The sequence below is a fragment of the Varanus komodoensis genome, unplaced genomic scaffold (assembly GCF_004798865.1).
Source record: "Varanus komodoensis strain SLA01 unplaced genomic scaffold, ASM479886v1 scaffold10, whole genome shotgun sequence".
Classification (NCBI taxonomy): domain Eukaryota; kingdom Metazoa; phylum Chordata; class Lepidosauria; order Squamata; family Varanidae; genus Varanus; species Varanus komodoensis.
In genome coordinates, this window is record NW_025335269.1 from 31,743,872 (window position 1) to 31,762,117 (window position 18,246).

The window sequence follows — 18,246 nt, forward strand, 5'->3', positions numbered from 1 at the left end:
TTGTCTTATTTACATACGATTTTGTCCCACGCCTCTCTTGCACGGTTGTCTTTGCAGCTTGCCTTATTTCTGTTTCCTTTAGTACAGCCTAACCTATCAGACTATGCATAATGCTTTATTCAAAGAATGGTACATTCAGAGATGTGTGCTTCTGAAATGGGAACACTTTGAGAAGTATGTGAGGCATTTAAATGGGAGTGGGAGACATTTCCTGTCAAGGGCTACATTTCCTTGGGGATCACCCGACAAGCCCACATGCTGGCAGTGGTGAGATCAGAGCAAAAGGTGGGAGGAGGAGTGAGTGCTCTTCTTGTATGCTACCCATTTCTCCCTGTAGATCTTTGGCTCTCCATTCATTCACCTATCCATGCCTTTACCTGTCTGTTTTGACTCGTCTCTGTTCTTTTCCCTCTTTGCCATGAATCTGAACTGCTTCCTTGCCATGGGCAAGCAGCTCTCTCCTTCCATTTGCTTTTACTCCTCCCCTCCATTTTCCTCTCCTACACTCTTTCTTTCAAGCTGTAGGCTCCCCATTATTGCCTGAAAATTTTAATAAAAGCAGTTAGACAAGAGGCACGAATTGTTGGTTGTGTTAAAACAAAATGCTTTTTCTGCAGAATTTCTCAAGGATTTTTAAAGGATGTTGACCTATCCAAATAAGTCAACTGTTACAAGTAGTTAGCTGAAGTTGCAATCTCAGCCACTTCGTTTGTAGCATTGTGGGGATATTCTTTGAAATGCTGTAATTATCAATATTCTGTTGTAAAGCTGAAGTCCATGCACAACCAGTTAGCAATTTTGTTTCTTAGCATTGTTAAACATTAATTGTGGCTGATTGACACTCCCCCTCTGTGACAGTATGTTGGGTGCTAGAACTCTAGAGCAGAAGGGAGGAAAAAAAGAAGAGTAGGTCACTGGGTGGGTGGGAGTGGTGGTCATGCATGTAAGCAATTAGTGGGATGTGTGGAAAATTGCCAGAATTAGTTGTATCATTGTTGCTAGAAGAATTTGCACAATCCTTCTTGCTGCGACACTTTCTATTATCATTACCCTGCGCTTTGATTCCACCTTTTTTCCTCTTTTAAGGAACCCCAGGTGGCTTACATAGTTCTCCACTCTACTCTTATTCCTATGAATTCGGTTAGACTGAAAGTCCATTGCTTTCAGAGTTACCCAGTGAGCTTCAAGGCTGAGTGGGGAACCCGGTTCTCCCAGGTCCCTAGTCCAGCTCTCTAACCACTCACTCTCTAGGCCATTCCTTCACTTAGCCATTCCCTTGCTCGGTTCCTTCTCTTGGTATCTATGGCAGGAAGCTTTCTGAAGCGACCTCCAGACTTACCACATGGGTGAATTTCAAGGATCTCTCCCTGCTCCAAGCAAGTTGTAGACATCAGTTCCCCACATACGTGCATACTAACCTTGCTTGTTCCTAGGTAATAGCAGTGAGTGCCCTCCCCCTGGGAATGCTCCAGATGATACCATCTGCGTAGATCTGGGCAAGTGCAAAGATGGAGGATGTGTCCCCTTCTGTGAGAGGGAGAAGGACCTGCGCTCCTGTGCCTGCAATGGTAAGGAGAACATTCCCTTCTAGATTTTCTCCTTCGACTCTGAGCTGGGGCTGCTCAGACCAGGGCCACTTATTTGTCTCTGAAAACAATCAGAGCAGGGTGAAAGAGAGACACGCCCCGTTTTTCTTTATTTCCTCTTCATCTGTTGGAAGTGGGCCATGGCTTTTGCTCCGGTGCCTGATGTGAGTGCTGCCAGTGCAAAGTCGGGTAAATTTCAAGACTGAATGGATTGGTGCCTCACTCGAGCAAGGTCTCGCACCTTTTCTTTCTCCCCACAACTAGGGTAGATAAGGATAGAAGGTGGGTGCACTGTTCTTCCTTCAGTGAAGACTTTCATGAGCCTTTGCGCTAGAACAAATAGCAGAACTTTTATTTGTTGATGATAGTGGTGAAAGCCCATTTACAGTGTTTCAGCATTCTTCCAGCTTAGCACTGGCCATCCCTGAGAGCCAGAGGGGAGTTTACTTCTGAGTGTTAGAGCTTTGGTAGTGTGGGAATGGGCCGAAAGCTTTGGAACTATTTTTCTGCTAGTGCAAGACATTTTCTGCTTGCTTGTATATTTTTGTAGCTTGTCTCCAATGAGTCAGAGCAGGTACATTCTGTTGCAACTTTCTAGTTCAATAAAATGCAGTATTTTATTCAGAATGGCTCTTCTTGAATTGGATTGATCTGTAGAAAGCTTCAGAGAAAAGCAGTGAGGTATAGCGGTTGGAATAAGACTCAGGAGACTTGCGTTTTTATCCTCACTTAGCCACAAAGCTCTCTGGGTGACTTTGGGCCAGCACTGACTCTTTTACCTCAAAGGGTAGTTGTGAGATAAAACCAGAAAAGAAGATTATATAAATTGGTTTGGGTTCCTTGCAGGGAAAATACAGGATGTTAATCTCATAAATAATATGTATCTATTGTGACTGTGTCTTGCATTCCTTGGATAGCTTCACTTTAAGGTTTCATGAAGTTCTTCTGCCTTTCTTATCCTAGTTAATGGAATACCTTTGCATGTTATGCTTGAGTAACATAAAATGCTTGATAGTATAATAGTGCCTTCTTAGAAACAGATTAAATTAATTGGGCATAGACATACTGATGTCCTTCAGATGTTTTGGGCTACAGCTCCCCACACCCTTAGTCAGCATGAATAGCAGTCAAGGATTCTGGGAATTACAGTCCAAAACATCTGCACTAGTTACCCACCCCTGTTATAACTGGGAAGACATACGACTGAAAATGTCTCTCTGCATGAAAGAAAGCAACAGGTTAATAGCCATGACATGATTGTACTGCTTTGCTTCAGAAACAGATAACTCATGCAAGGTCTGCTGTCGGGATGAGTCTGGGAGATGCAGTCCATATGTTGATGCTAACCAGAACTTCTTATACTTGAGGAAGGGAAAGCCGTGCACCGTGGGATTCTGTGACATGAACGTGAGTACCTGCGAGTGGGCTTCCCCGTGCTGCATGGCTTGCGCAGTGCATCGTCCCTGGGATTGGAAGAGGGACTGTGGGAATGGCATGCATACTGGAGCAGTGGAGAAGGGTCCCTGCTATCAGTTCTGCAGCCATGGAAGCTTCCTGAATTGGGGCACAGAGCCCATACATGTGATGCACAGCGTCCATGGGCAGAACGGAGCATTCTTTACAAAAGCAGGTACAAAGCAGAAGTGGTGAGCAGGCAGAAGGCAGCTCACTCAGGCTTGGCCCTGGCTAACTTGGTTGGTTAACCCATAGGTGGTAGCTACGTGCAGCCTAGGCCAATGTATTCCAGCCATACAATACTCAGTACAGAAGGACATGGTCAGACAACAGACCTGGAAGGCCACCACTCTTCCCTAGGGGAAGGAATGTGTTGTTTTAAGAATGCTCTGCATTTCTGCCTCTAATTCTAACTAATTCTCCCTCATAATCTGCTTTGCAACAACAGCATCATCAATACAAGTCCACTAGAAGGCATGGACATGTCGTATTTCATGAACACGTACTTGCACGGCATTTTTGCTAAAACCGTAGCATCATTTAACTCTCAGTTAAAGAGGCTTCTCTTATCTCTCTGTCCTGCAAATGTGTTTAATTTCCTTCCAGTGGGTATGATTAAAACTTACATTTAGCAATCTTGCTCTCTTAAGCCCACCTTGTGTCTTACAGGGTAAATGTGAGAAGCGTGTGCAAGATGTGATTGAACGACTTTGGGTTTTCATTGATCAACTGAGCATCAATACATTTGGTAAGCTACCCTTATTCAACAACTTGAAATCATCAAGGCCTTTTCTTGGTTTTGCAGTTCTCCATTTGGCAATTCTCCATTCAGAGTTGAAAATAAATGTCATTTTAGGAGTACTGAGACTTAATGTTGACTTGTAAGGTGGCGATGCTGGTTTTGAAGTGAAGTGCAAAGCTATATGAATCTTTATATAAGTAGCTGCCTTAATATTGTAGTCCCTAGAGGAAAAAAAGCCCTTCTGGAGTTTATAGTTCTTCCATATTGAAGAGATGCATGTGTCCTTACAGTATTAGAGAACCAGTGTGGTGTAGTGGTTCAGAATTTTGGACTGGGACTCAGGAGACTGTGTTCTAGTCTCCACTTGGCCATGAAGCTCACTGGGTATCTTTGGGCCAGCAGTGGACTCCCAGCCTAACCTAATTCATAGGAATAAAAATAGAGTGGAGAACTCTGTAAGCCACCTGGGGTTCCTTAGAAGAGGGAAAAAGGTGGAATATAAACATGAGTAATGGTAATAGAAAGGGCTGCAGCAAGAATGATTGTGCAAATCCTTCTAGCAACAAGGTCACAACTAATTCTGGCAGTTTTCCATACATCCCAATAATCGCTTACATGCATGACCACAGCCCCTACCCACCCAGTGACCTACTCTTCCTTTCCCCCCCTTCTGCTCAAGAGTTCTAGCACCTGACATACTCTCAGTCTAGCCTACCTTACAAGGTGGTTGTTCTGAGGATAAAATGGAGAAGAGGATGCTTGTGTAAGCCACCTTGGGTTCAAGAAGGGCAGGATATTAATATTATCATGCCATGAAAGGATTGAATATTAAATCTTCCTATATTAGCTTTGAACACCATTTACATTCTAGAAAGGCATGAAAGGTATAAACCAAATAAATGGTTTTCATGTTGTTGAGACAAATTCTGTAGTCTTGTTTCAAGGGTATTTCTTAAGGACACCTTTGCTGAGAATAGTAAGAAACTAAGAATCACATTGTTTGGATCAGGTCAAAATCTCTCCAGTGCAAACTTCTTTGGGACAAGGATATATTAAAATTTATTTATTTATTAAATTTGTATGCCGTCCAATTACTAATGTCTCTCGATGGCCAACAGCATAAATAAATTAACGACCCACTCTGGCTGCAATTAACAAAATACAATAATAAAATTCAATATTAAAACTTATTAAAATATTGATTAAATAAAAAGGTCTTAACCTGGCACCGAAAAACATATAATGACGGCACCAGGCTGACCTCTCTGGGGAGCACATTCTATAGTCAGGCGCCACCGCAGAGAAGGCCCCGCTCCGGGTACTCTGTCTCCTAACATCTTTCACAGAGGGTTCCCGGAGGAGGGCTTCTGTTGCCGATCTCGGGGTGGGAGGGCGAATATGAGAGACTGTCCTGGGTACTACCACAAAATGGCTACCATGGGAGGAATGAAAAGTGACAAGCAACCTGTCCCAATTGCTGAGTATAAGGCAGAGGTAGGGCCTGAGCCCTAATGACTAAGTGCCTTCTTTGAACATAGAGTTTTCAGCACTAACAGAAATTCATTTTGTAGCAGGATTTGTTAATTGTTAATAAATACATGTTTCATTCCTTGGTATACACATTGCCTTTTAGCACATGAGTTCCATTTTAGTTATCATGGCTAATACCCATTGATAGTCCCTCCTCTATGAATTTGTCCAGTCTTTCTCAAAACTGTTTGCTAAGTTAATGGCCATCGCTACCTTGTGTGACCATAAATTTAGTAAATGTTGTTACTGTTTATGGGTTAAATAATCCAGGCACTCAATGCTCATGTCATGGTAGCACAGTGTGGGATAATTAACCCCAATTAGTAGTCCCCCTTAAAGATAGCTATTATTGTAGTGTTTTAAGCATCTTGATTAATACTCCCATGCTTAAACATCTATTTTAACATATAGATCCATATTGAGCAAACTATGTAATTCTGTAACATCAGATAAACACTTGAAAATATTTGTAGAGTTGGGCTGTTAACTTTGTACCCAGGTATGTTTTGTTTGATTATAAGTATTGGCTTTCTCTTCTTCTTTTAAACAGGGAAATTTTTAGCAGACAACATAGTAGGATCTGTGCTTGTATTCTCCCTGCTATTTTGGATTCCTCTAAGTATTCTTGTCCACTGTGTGGTAAGCTTAAATTTAAAAATTTAGATTTAAATAGCTTAAAATCAAGTGTGCTTTGTATTAATTTAGACAGAATTGGAGAGAAGTTTTTTAACCAACAAACACAATGCATATCTTTATAAATTCTAAGATAATCAGTTCACGTGCAGATAAAATAACTTCAGATTTTATTCATGGATGTTATTCTGGGTATTTGAACATTTAATACTTTTCTCTCAAATAATGTACTGTTCCCCCGCTTTGAAAATCTATCTTTGTTTGGTTCCTAAATGTTTGCTGCCTTTAAAGCAAGAATGATATCCCTGTGAAAGAAACCCTGTGTGTCCTTGGAAAAGGACATGTACATTTTGCAGAACTCAGGAGGAACTGAGTACTGTGGCAGCTGGCTTAGAGGGTCTAACAACTGGTTGATTGGTGCGAGTTGCTTGCAAGACCTGGCTGTTTCTCATTACTGAAATAGGCATGCAATGTACTGTCATTCTAGATTTCACTGCTTACCAAACAGATCTGCCCACACAATCACTTGTTTCCACAGGGAGTAGTATCTACACTGGCTTTGATTCTGATTTGAGTACATCTGAGAAGGTAGTCAGATAACAGAGCAGGAGGTGTGGATGATTCGTAAGCAGTTACTTCCACTGCTGACTTTTTACTTTTCCCTTTTTCAAATAGGACAAGAAGCTGGACAGGCAGTACGAAGAGAACAACAAATCTCTATTTGGTCCCAGTGTAAGTTTCCTTTGTGTGAAGGGTTACAATTTTGTATTTGTTTACAAAACATAGCCCAGCAGAGATTTATACAGAGTTTCAGGTACTACCAGGTCTCATGTTTTGATGTCCTTCCCTAAAGAAAGAATTGTTCAACATCTAGATGTACTTGGAAGCTGAACTGAAAGCTTTGTTGAAAGACGGCCTATCCTAAATAAATCAGCAAATCATACCTTTAAGCCCCAATTTTCTTTCTGCTATTTCATTGTTTTTTGTTCAGCTGTATTCTCTTGTCCTCAGGATCCAGGGATAACATACCTAGATTCTGTGCCTGATGTGTTTGCTCTTGTCTAGTTGTATTATTTTGGTCCTGCTTTATTCATGCTGAGACGACCAGTGTCTCTGATCTATCCTGTATTGTCCATTGCCCTTCCCCTCACCCAAAAGCCCACCCTGGGGAAATTAGTTGCTTCGGAGTGCTTTATTAGACCTCATGTCCTATAGATAAATCACCTATCTTAAAGGTACACACTTTAAGATACGCTCCCCTTTTCAATGCTAGGGTTACTGGTGGTTAGAATTCTGAGACAGAAAGTAGTAACAGTCCATCTTCCATCATACCAAGTGTTCCATCATATTCAAGTGTTGGATCTTGGTCCTGATGCAGGCTCCCACTTAAAACATATTGGGCAGAGGTGGGAGATAATAAGAGGTCTGGGCATGAGGTTACGTGTTGCTCGCCTAGCAGTGCATCTGCTTGTCCCCTTGCAGAATGTTGAGATGTTGAGCAGCATGGATTCAGCCTCTGTCCGGATCATCAAGCCCTTTCCTGTTGCACCATCCACGAGTCGACAACAGCCCCTGCAGCCCATTGTACCAGCACCTGCAGCAGCGGTGGCTCCAAAACTGGATCACCAAAGAATGGACACTATTCAGGAAGATCCAAGTACTGACTCTCATATGGAGGACGACGATTGCTTTGATAAGGATCCTTTTCCGAACAACAGCACCACTGCCAAGTCGTTCGAGGATCTTACAGATCATCCCGTCACAAGGAGTGAGAAGGCCTCATCCTTCAAACTGCAGCGTCAGCACAGAGTGGACAGCAAGGAAACTGAGTGCTAGCCTCTTATGCCATCTTGAGCTGTTGACTGATGTGAAAATCATGTTGATCTAAAGCCATTTCATTCTAGAAATACCATTTGTATATATGTACTGAGAGATGGAAACGGGGAAGTGACCTACTGCAGATGCTGGCCATATGTGTGATAATCTTCCTTGGTTTCATGATGAGTGCCACTTAGAAATATAAATGCAACATAAAGTCTCAAGTATATCAAACCTTTTTAAATCTTTTCTATAGTCTTTATTTGAACATTTCCTTCATCCTCTGGGATAGAAGCATAATTTGTCTGGCAAGAGATCATGTATCTTAGTATTTTTTATAATGCATCTTCCTGTAATTCAGCAGCACTGCTAAGTCAGCTTTTTTTTTTTTAGAATATAAAAGCTCCAAACTTATCAATTTCTTGCGTTTCAGTTTTCAGAAGTCAAACTGTATTATTAAAACAGGGTTTTTTTTAATGAAAAATGGGTGAAGATCTTGGACTTAACTGAGACTTATGAAGGGTGCAGGGGATCAAACTACATCTGAAGAGCAATACAGCAATAAATTACTTACCTGCACATCTCAGGACCTGGGGTTTTCATGGTAATTTGAAATAAGGCTTTTAATGATGCAGCTTTTGGCCTAAATTCAGTAGCAACATAAGGAAGCAGAAGTTCAATTCATGTTTTCCTTCTGGTTTGTTTTTTAGGCAGAGCTGAAGTGTTCATGGCACTAAGCAGGATGGTGTCCTGTATTACAAAACAAAGTGGCTAAAATATGTATTGTAACTTCACTGTTAGCTGAGGAGGAGAGGATGTTGCTCCAACAAAGTTAAACAAATCTCTGTCTACCAACTTTTAAGAGATAGAAGTGAATGTTAATCAACACGTTTGTGTAAGATAAATCTAGGAGGAGGACTGTAAACGTTTTCTTTTGAAAGTATTGATACGCATTTCTGTGCTGAACACTGTGATCAATTTATAATTGCATTTGCATTTGCATGACCACAATTATTTCAGTGAAGAATTAACAGGAGTTGTATGTTTTGGATGGTATATGTTGGTCTCTGGCAGATTCAAACAAGTTGTTGCATATAGACACCCTCCTCCAGCAACCTGGCTTGTATGAACAGTTCTGATCTCTGAATGAACAGTTCTGATCTCTGACTGCTCTCCAGAGATAAACAGACAGCAGTAGCTGTGTACATGATTATCGCAATGTGTCAGGCATGATCGAGTGAGCAATTAGTGTTACTTTTGTTTGGAGAGCTATTTTGACATATGGGAGGGTTGGTTGGTCTAAAATGTAAGTGCTTAATTGCTGGATCAAATTCCAGCTAAAAATATACAAACAAACTGTAATGTATGAATGGTTTGCATTATTTCATATCTGATGGAGATTAACCAAACTTGTGACATGTGCCTCTTTCATGGTTACTTGTTACACTAATACTTGAACTTGTGCCTTTTTGGTATTTGTACCTATAGTTTAATTATTTTTAGGTTTCGTAAATGGTAGTGAATTTTGTGTCAGGAGTAGGAACTCCCAGTACAATGTAATAAAATGTTTTTATATGAATGCTTCATTTACAGCCTTGTAACTTGTACCTAGTACGTTAAAGGAATATTGATTCAGAATTTGTTTACAGAAGGATCCCAGGTGCAAGAGCACTTCTTCCTGTTGTAAAGGTATGACTTCAACTTAAGGTATGTTGTATGCCTGTAATAACACAGGAACGTCTTGACTGTAACTACACTATCAGTGTCAATGCTGCCGAGAGTAGAGCCATTGAAATTAATTGAACTTAAATGAGACTTGCGTTGGTTGCTACCCAGTAGCTACAACTTTGATGGATTTAAGTCTAAGCGCTGCTTTCATCTGTTGCTGCATTCTGAAAATGGCTAGATAGAAGTGCTTGATTTTAGAATATTGGTTAACATCCTGGTTAAAGTTCCTTTCTACCCTATTAATACATCTCAGTTTCATGACAGTAACCATAGTATACGCCTGAGTTGCGAGCGATGAAGCAGACTGGGAGACAACTAGAGCGCAGGTGGAGGAAATCTCGGGACAAATCTGACCGAACACATTTACGTGCACATTATTGTGCCTATGTTGTGGCGGTGAGGGTGGCGAAGAGGCAGTTCTTCTCCACTTCCATTGCTTCCTCACAGTGCCGTCTGGTGGAGCTTTTCTGAGTGATGCAAGGCCTGATACATTCTGGCCAGGAGAAGGAAGCGGTCACACCTTCGGCAGCCTGCTGTGATGACTTTGCCCAGCACTTTAGGGAAAAAGTCGCTCAGATTCGCCACGATCTGGACTCCACAGTTGATTTGAATCCAGTACGGGAGGTGTCCAGAGCGCCGTCTGGTCCATCATTATTGGATGAGTTTCAGTTATTGCGGCCTGACAAGGTGGACAAGGTGCTTGCAATGGTACATCCCACCACCTGTCTCCTGGACCCTTGCCCCTCTTGGCTACTTAAAGAAGCCAGTAACGGGATTGGTCCTTGAGTCCGGGAGGTTGTCAACGCCTCACTGAGGGAGGGCTGGGTCCCTACCCGCTTGAAGGAGGTGGTGATCCGGCCTATCCTGAAGAAGGCATTCCTGGACCCAGAGGTGGCTGCCAATTTTAGACCGGTGGCCAACATCCTGTTCCTGGGCAAGGTGCTAGAGCAGGTGGTGGCAGGAAAACCTCAGGCACTCTTGGATGAAACTGATTATCTGGACCCATTTCAGTCCAGTTTCAGACCTGGTTATGGCACTGAATCTGCCTTGGTCGCCCTGTACAATGACCTGTGCAGGGAGAGGGACGGGGAGTGCATCCCTGTTGGTTCTTTTGGACCTCTCAGTGGCTTTCGATACCATCGACCATGGTATCCTTCTGGATAGGCTGGCCGGGTTAGGAGTAGGAGGCTCTGCTTGGCAGTGGTTCTGCTCCTACCTGGCTGGCCGGCTCCAGAAGGTAGTGCTGGGGGACTATAGCTCTGCGCCGTGGCAGTTGTGCCATGGGGTTCCGCAGGGCTCTATTTTGTCCCCCATGCTTTTCAGCATCTACATGAAACCGCTGGGAGAGGTCATTAGGAGGTTTGGGCTGTGGTGTCACCAGTATGCTGATGACACCCAGCTCTACCTCATTTACATCTATGCCAGGTGAGGCGGTGGCTGTGCTGAACCAGTGCCTGGCCGAGGTAATGGGCTCGATGAGGGCCAATAAACTGAGCCTCAATCCAGATAAGATGGAAGTCCTGTTGGTGAGCGGATCGTGGTTTCAGGTAAGTGACTCTGACCTTGTCCTGGACGGGGTAGCACTCCCTCTAAAGGACAGGGTCCACAGCTTGGGAGTGCTCCTTGACCCAGAGCTGTCACTGGAATCCCAGGTGGCAGCGGTGGCAAGGAGTGCTTTCTTACAGCTTCGGCTGATCCACCAGCTGCGCCCTTACCTGGACAAGCACTGCCTAGCAACAGTGATTCATGCTCTGGTAACCTCCCGGTTGGATTACTGCAACGCACTCTACGTGGAGCTGCCCTTGAAAACGGTCCAGAAACTTCAGCTGGTACAGAACAGAGCTGCCAGGCTGCGGACGGGGACCGGTCATTATTCTCACATAACGCCGGTTCTCTACCAGCTACACTGGCTTCCAGTTGAAGTCTGAGCCCAATTCAAGGTGCTGGTTTTAACCGGTAAAGCCCTGAATGGCTTGGGACCAGGATACCTGAAGAAGCGCCTCTTCCCTTACATGCCCTCACACCCCTTAAGATCTGCAGGAGAGGCTTTGCTCCAGGAGCCCTCTTTAAAGGAGATGATAAAAAGAGCAACTACCTGGAGCAGGGCCTTCTCTGCGGTGGTGTCCAGATTATGGAATGTCCTCCTTGGAGAGGTGCGCCTGGCGCCAAGTTTCTATTCTTTTCGGCACCAGGTTAAAACCTTTTTATTTCTATTTTAAAAATATTTTATCGATAACAGTCGCTTTTTTGTTTTTATATAATTTTATGGAATTAGTTATTGTTCTATTGTTTTAATTGTATGTTTGTGAACCGTCCCGAGATGCTGAGGCATGTGGTGACACCATATAAAAGTTTTAAATAAATAATTGCATGGCAACAGCTGTAGCTCAGGGGTAGTGTATGTAAGTGATCCCTGGCATCTTGAGGAAGAGCTGCGAAAACACATACCTGATACCCTGCAGAGCTGCTGCCAGTCAATGCTGACAGACCTGGGTTAGCTGGCTCAATGGTCAGACCCAGCATGAGGCAGCTTCCTAGGTTCTTAGGTTTCTAAATAAGCCGTTGAAGCCAATTTCTGGCAGTACAAGAATGCAACAAAAACTAAAACCAGAAGAGTAACACTGAAGAAATTAATGATACACTTGTTTTAAGGCTTGATATGAAATTACTCTGGTCTGAGATCGCCAAAGCTTTTATGAAGAGGGATTTGTGCTGGCGGGCGGACTGGCTTTTTGGTGGGTAGGTGCCTGAGGGCTGCTGCTTCTGATGGCCACTAAAGCTGCATGGAACCACAGGACTAACTTCTTTGCTTTGTGCTGCTACCACCCCATCTTAATTTCTAGCAAAGATGCTGCAACAGTACTTTTTGGGAATACAAAGGGAAAGAAGGCCTGGACAAGCCACTCTAGGCTTGGTGCCAAGGACGGATGATTCCTGTGTCCTAAATATACTGGAAAAGTGTGTAATGTTACCGTTATGTTCTATACAAATATCACAAATGAATTTTCTGTTAGCCAAAAGTGGCTCAAATATTTGGTTAGGAAAAACAGATGACACAGACATTGTAGCTCAAGTGCAGCAGGTCTGAGAGCCCTGGGCTAATAAACAGGAAATAAAAACTAAATAAGTGTCACATTTGAATTTAAAACTACTTGCAAATTAATTGTTACTGAGTATGTCTAAAAATCATACATATGCTTTTCTGCCATTTAAATTTTAAGGGAGAAAGTATGGCTGAAGAGCTGTGTTCTTAACTGAATTTTTAAAAGTATTTTTTAATGAAAAAATGGATATCCACTGCAGTATGTAACTGGCAGTAAAATACCTTTGCACTATACTCCTGCCCTATGTGTGTAGTATTGGAAACTAAATACATAGTCTAGTGTTTGTGCATAAGCAAATAACAGTGTTATAATCAGTTCAGAGATACAGTTACACGGATAGAACAGTTGGCAAAATGGCTTCAAATTCAATTTATTCCCTGAATGTGCTTTTTTGTTCATCTATGCCGAAGTCGTACACTTGACAAAGTATCACAATTTAATGGAAAACAAGTTTAATGCCAAAAAAGAGAAGATTTGTTACTTTTCATAATTATGAGGATTGCTCTAAAAGACTAACTTCAGGATGAAGATGATCTACATCACGCCAGTAGGGAAGCAGCACAGGGAGTGTTGATGTCCTTTGTTCCAGGAGTGGCCAAAGCTGGTTTGCTAGAAAATTATTCCCTTCCTCTGATAAATGGAGACCATCAGACAGATAGCAGCAAAAGCCCTAGAATGCAGATTTCAGACTATGTGGTCAATTGTTCTGAAGACTATTAGACAGAAATATCTATTGGCAATCTATCTATTGATATCTATTGGTCATCTATTGGCAATCTGTGGAAACCTTTTGGACCATTTCTTGCTCCAGCTAAAGAAATGGGTGTCTTAGATTCATTCTGCTACATACTTTTATGGGAAATACCCCTGTTTCTGCTGTTTCCAACAAAGCATTCAGAAAGCACAATGTTTACTCTCCCATAAATCTTACCTGGCTATTTTTTTGCATAAGTGTCCACAGATCAATGACATCTGTGCCACAATCTCTAGCGACTTGAACACATGCCTTGGCATACTCCCCAGTGATGGAATTAAGGCGGTTTAATTTTTCACCTATTTAAAATTAGGTGGGAGAAAAACAAAAAATGAATGATGTCAGAACAAAATAAAGGTTACAATAAAAGGACTAGGTTTGGAATTCATTGTTTTTCTGCCTGCAAGTAACATGGTTATAAATCAAGGTGCAGATCCAGAGACCTTTCAGTTCAACTCTGCACACCCAGGTTGCTTTCCTATGCCTACTTACCTGGAAGTAAATAATGCTGAGTTCAATAGGACTTGCTTCTGTGTAGACAAGATGGCATTGGTAAGGTGTCATCTGTTAAATAATGTGCCAGTACAATGACCTATTATAACCCTATTATGATTATGGGGGGTGGGGGGGAGTTCACATGCCCTAGTGTTAGTTGTTCCCACAATCTGGGTTTGCTGGCACAAATGTAGGGCTCATGGGATCAAGATGGCAGAGCCTGCATGAAAGGGCAATGCAGAATTACAGTCTTATTTCTTAAAATTATGCTTGCCAGAAACTCTCAGAAATACAAAGTATATTTGCTTGGGGTGCTAAACCATCAGTGAATCGACAATTTTCGCTTTGTTTCCAACAGCAGCAATCATTTTCTGTACAACACACCACAAATTTGAAAGCACGGAGCTTAGATGCTTGAATACACTTATTAATTTTTAGTTTTGCTGAATTCAAAATGAGGACAAACCTCTCTTACCTTTGGAAATACATTCTTTCTCCCAAGTGTCTTCATGAAGGGGGGATGGTGTCACCAAAATAACTTTATCTTCTGCAATATCCACAGACTTCAGGTACTGTATCATACTTTTCAAATTGTCAGCATATTCCTCCAGTGGAACATGTTGTTTAGGATTCAGATCTGCTCAGGGAAGAGTTTGCATTCAGGTAAAATAGTTAATTCAAATTGATTATACAGTCACAGGCCCATTCAGGTAAAGTCAGTCATGATATCTGCCTGTACTGCATTGCTCTAATGAGGTGTAAAATCAAAAATTCTTTTGAATAAACCATCCTGAGCTATGGGTTCCTAAGAAGCTACAAGCATTAAGCCTTGTAGGCAAATATGATCTTTTTGTTTTGTTACAAATACTGAACCATTGGCAGCTGCAAGTGGGGAATACGAGCTGTCAGGATGCAACTGGGAAGAATGATTGACAAGCAGCTGGGAAAAAATGGGAAGGCTGGGAACCCTCCCATACCACTAGTCAGAGCTCCCTCTTGCCAAGTCACTTGCACAACCTCTCACTTTTTTATCCTCTTTATATAAACTGGAATTCAGAACATCCGAAGGAAAGATGTGCAGAGCCACACTTGATAACTTCCCCTTTACTCCTCCTTGTCCATACTACAGGCAGTGGCAACTCTGCAACCCATCCAGGCCATGCAGCTCCCACATGGCAAGAATTGCCCCTCTGAACCACAACTCAGTGGGGGCTACTTCGTTCCCCTTCCCAAGTCACTGCCCCAGCCCTGAGTGGCACCTGGAGGAAGCTCGCTATCACTCCGCTCCCGTATTTGGTCAAAGAAACGAGGAAAAGCAAAGCGAATGATGAGTGGGAGCAAGCGCTTCAGCTTGCTTTCTCCAAGCACAAACCTGTCCATGCGCTGAGCCTGTTGGTAGAGATCCCCTGCCCCCACACCTGAGTTGAGGGGGATGATGAGGGCAAAAATCACCTCCTTGGTGGTGGCACCCCCCTTGTGAAACACTTGTCTTGGGAGGCTTGTCTGGTGTTTACCCTCAAGTCATTTCGACATCAGACACAGATCTTTATTCCCAGGTCCTTCAACTTGCAATTCAGCCTGCAGTATATCATGCTCCATTTTTTTTTTCTTTGTAAAAGTATCATTACTCTCTTACTCCAGTGGGGATGACATACTCCCGGATGACACAGAGAGTGGGGGCCCTCCCTAAGCCGCTTCCCTCAAGTCTTCCACAGCACCCACACACTGTTGTTTCTATGCAGAGCAAGGCATGGAGCAGAGAAAGCCATGGAAGGGGTTCAGACAGGGCTTGTAGGATCCAATGGAGTGCAGTTGTGCCATGTCAGAAAGGACTTGGCTAAAGCTTGTGAGTCCTGGCAAAGTGGTGCAAGGAATCCCTAGTTTATCTCTTCTGTCTGATCAGAGATAACAAAGATTCTTCCAGCTCAGGAGCTGGGCCTCCTGGAAGCTACAGGATGTTGCTTTATTCTGCATTTTAGTGTTTTATTTGTAAGCTGCCTTGAAAACACTCTTATTGAAAGATGGCACACAAACCCTAGAAATGTTTTTAAATGAAATGAAAAGGAGGACACAGTGTTCAGACTTTCAGACATCTGAAATGACATGACAGAATTCTCAACTCCAACACTGTGGAGTACAGGATTTGTGGTGGGAGAAGAATAAGAATATAGCATACCTTTCAATGCAGCATCATTAGCACCAAAGAAGATTGTGACTGCAACAGTGTTCTTAGAATTATACTCTTTGTTGATCAATCTTGGTAGAACCATTTTTGCCCACCTTGAGTTATAGCCAGAGAGTCCACGATTCAAAACATCACATTTTCTAAAACAAGTACAAACATTTATATTAAAAATGCCATGGTATAATACTGACACATTCTGAAATGCTGAAGATTGGCCAGACACCTGTTTAATAGTGTGCAACCAATATATTACTACTCAGCAATATGTTGAAATGATCTGGCTGGGACTTACAACCAGATAATTGGGCCAGGATGTTAGTCCCATCCCATCTTTTCTCTTGGGAGAATGCAATTCTAGAGCCCTGGACAAGCCTCCTAAGGATCATAGGATTGTTTGGATCCCTTGCAAGGTCAAAGAGAGGACCGTTCCCACAGCTAGAGCAGAGTGAACCATGCTGACTGCCCTCCAAGGTTGGAAAACTGAGGAAGAGGAATGGATGATCTGGTAGATGGGAAGGGAAGGTGGGAAACACATTCTCCTGCAACTCCTTCCTTCCCCCTCTGAAGCAACCTCACTACATGGGCTGAAAAGCCTATCTAGCAAAGATCACCTCTACTGCTCCTCACACCCAGCATGAGATGAGGACATGCTCACTGTTCACAGCTGATAGCACTGCACCCTCCGTGATTACTTTTCACAGCCCTTGAACAAAGCAGGAACAACACTGCAGCTTTCACAGCATGCGTGTATCTACAGACACACGTCTCATACATGTTCTCTTAGGCAATAGTCTCCTAAAAACCAAGGCGTGTTATTTTCAATCTGTTGTCACAATACATTTCAGAATTCAGAAGTGGAAGAAGTATAACAAATGGAAGCTATTGATGCTATGACTTAAGGATATGGTGTCTCTTTAAAAAAAAACACCAGATTTTCAGATGTCTTATTAATGCTTGAGATATTGATGTGAAAACACAGGAGAAGGATGCAGTTCAGCAAGTCTTACCTAACTAGTCTGTGAGTCAGAAGTGTTCCCCATCCTTTTTCTTGGAAGGAAAACTAGAAGAGAGAGAGGTAATGAACAGAACTAAAATCAGTTCAGAGACACCAGTCCAATCTGCTCCATCCACCCACTTGCAGCATTATGTTTGTGGGTTATCACCAACCCAAAATTAGCCTTCAGTTAACAATCATGGAAACAAATAATCCATCCAAAGTTTAGGATACTTTGGCCTTTGTCAAGCTACTGAATGCATGGAATTGCTCTCTTGGGAAGGGGACTGGTGGCTACAAGAAGAGGAAGGAATGTGCTCATTGTGCCTTAGAGGGGTAGGGAAATAAAAGCTGGATGAAGCCAGATGACCTCCTCTCTCCCAGTTATTTGCCCCTGAAAACTGTCAGAAGGTGATGCCGCCTGACCACATTTGGTCACCAATTGATGCAATAGCTAGCGTTGTTCTGGAGAAGTGTGAAAAAGTAAAAAACTTGGCTAAATAATACCTGCCACTTGACAAGCTCAGCACAGCTTTTTCATCCGAGAACATTCTGGTCTGGGTATTAAATACACTCCACTGTATTAAATCAGCATTAGGAGACAGAGGTGCCTCCAATCCATTCGGAATGCTTCCTACATGCACCGGTTGTCTGAATACTTGGAAATCCGATTCCTGGTTCCTACGCTTTGCTTGCTGCGCTCATGTTATGGGTACTAATATTAGACAACCACAAATCAGAAGACGCTTTTCCCCGCCTTTGTGTCTACTTTAGGGGAAAGCTTCATCTAGGAATTTTCTGCTTGTCAGCTGTTCTTAAATAGGGGCGGGGAATGGTTGCCATAATTATGGGGACGGGGCAGATGAGGCAGTAACGTCACTACTGGGGGAAAGCGTGGAGAGGCCGACTGAATAGGCAGGTGCAGCATTTTGATATGAAAAAGGGCGGCAGCCAAGAGAAAGGAAGGAGGAAGAAAGGGCTCGGCGCCTTTTGCTGACCAGGACCTGACTGCTTGGCCTTCGCGTCTCCCGTGCCCAGCCAGCCCTGGGGTACCTCCGTAATTGAGTCTCCGAAGAGAATGATCCGGGGCTGTAGGAGAAGCCGGCTGCAAGCCCTCGCCTCGGGCAGAGCCATGGGTCCCGTCGCCGCAGCAGCAGCAGCAGCAGCAGCAGGAGGCGGAGGCGCTCCTATGAGGGGCGGGCGAGAGGCGGCCTTTGCACTA

General features: G+C 43.1%; 2 protein-coding genes across 2 annotated transcripts in view; one reads left to right on the top strand and one right to left on the bottom strand.

Moving 5' to 3' along the window:
- The window catches only part of ADAM17 (ADAM metallopeptidase domain 17), a 31,110-nt gene extending 21,767 nt beyond the window's left edge, over positions 1-9,343 (top strand). The window contains exons 14-19 of the mRNA XM_044418296.1: positions 1,434-1,568; positions 2,863-2,993; positions 3,711-3,789; positions 5,864-5,952; positions 6,622-6,678; positions 7,429-9,343. Of these exons, the coding sequence (XP_044274231.1) occupies positions 1,434-1,568; positions 2,863-2,993; positions 3,711-3,789; positions 5,864-5,952; positions 6,622-6,678; positions 7,429-7,782 (845 nt within the window). The 3' untranslated portion in view covers positions 7,783-9,343. The remainder of the gene's footprint in view (positions 1-1,433; positions 1,569-2,862; positions 2,994-3,710; positions 3,790-5,863; positions 5,953-6,621; positions 6,679-7,428) is intronic.
- A 3,607-nt stretch (positions 9,344-12,950) lies between these two features.
- On the bottom strand, positions 12,951-18,246 carry IAH1 (isoamyl acetate hydrolyzing esterase 1 (putative)). Its single transcript, XM_044418327.1, has 6 exons — positions 18,078-18,246; positions 17,038-17,090; positions 16,022-16,170; positions 14,321-14,482; positions 13,528-13,649; positions 12,951-13,266 (listed from the first exon to the last, which is right to left on the bottom strand). The coding sequence occupies exons 1-6, from the start codon at positions 18,156-18,158 to the stop codon at positions 13,087-13,089; spliced, it is 747 nt and encodes a 248-aa protein (XP_044274262.1). The 5' UTR covers positions 18,159-18,246; the 3' UTR covers positions 12,951-13,086.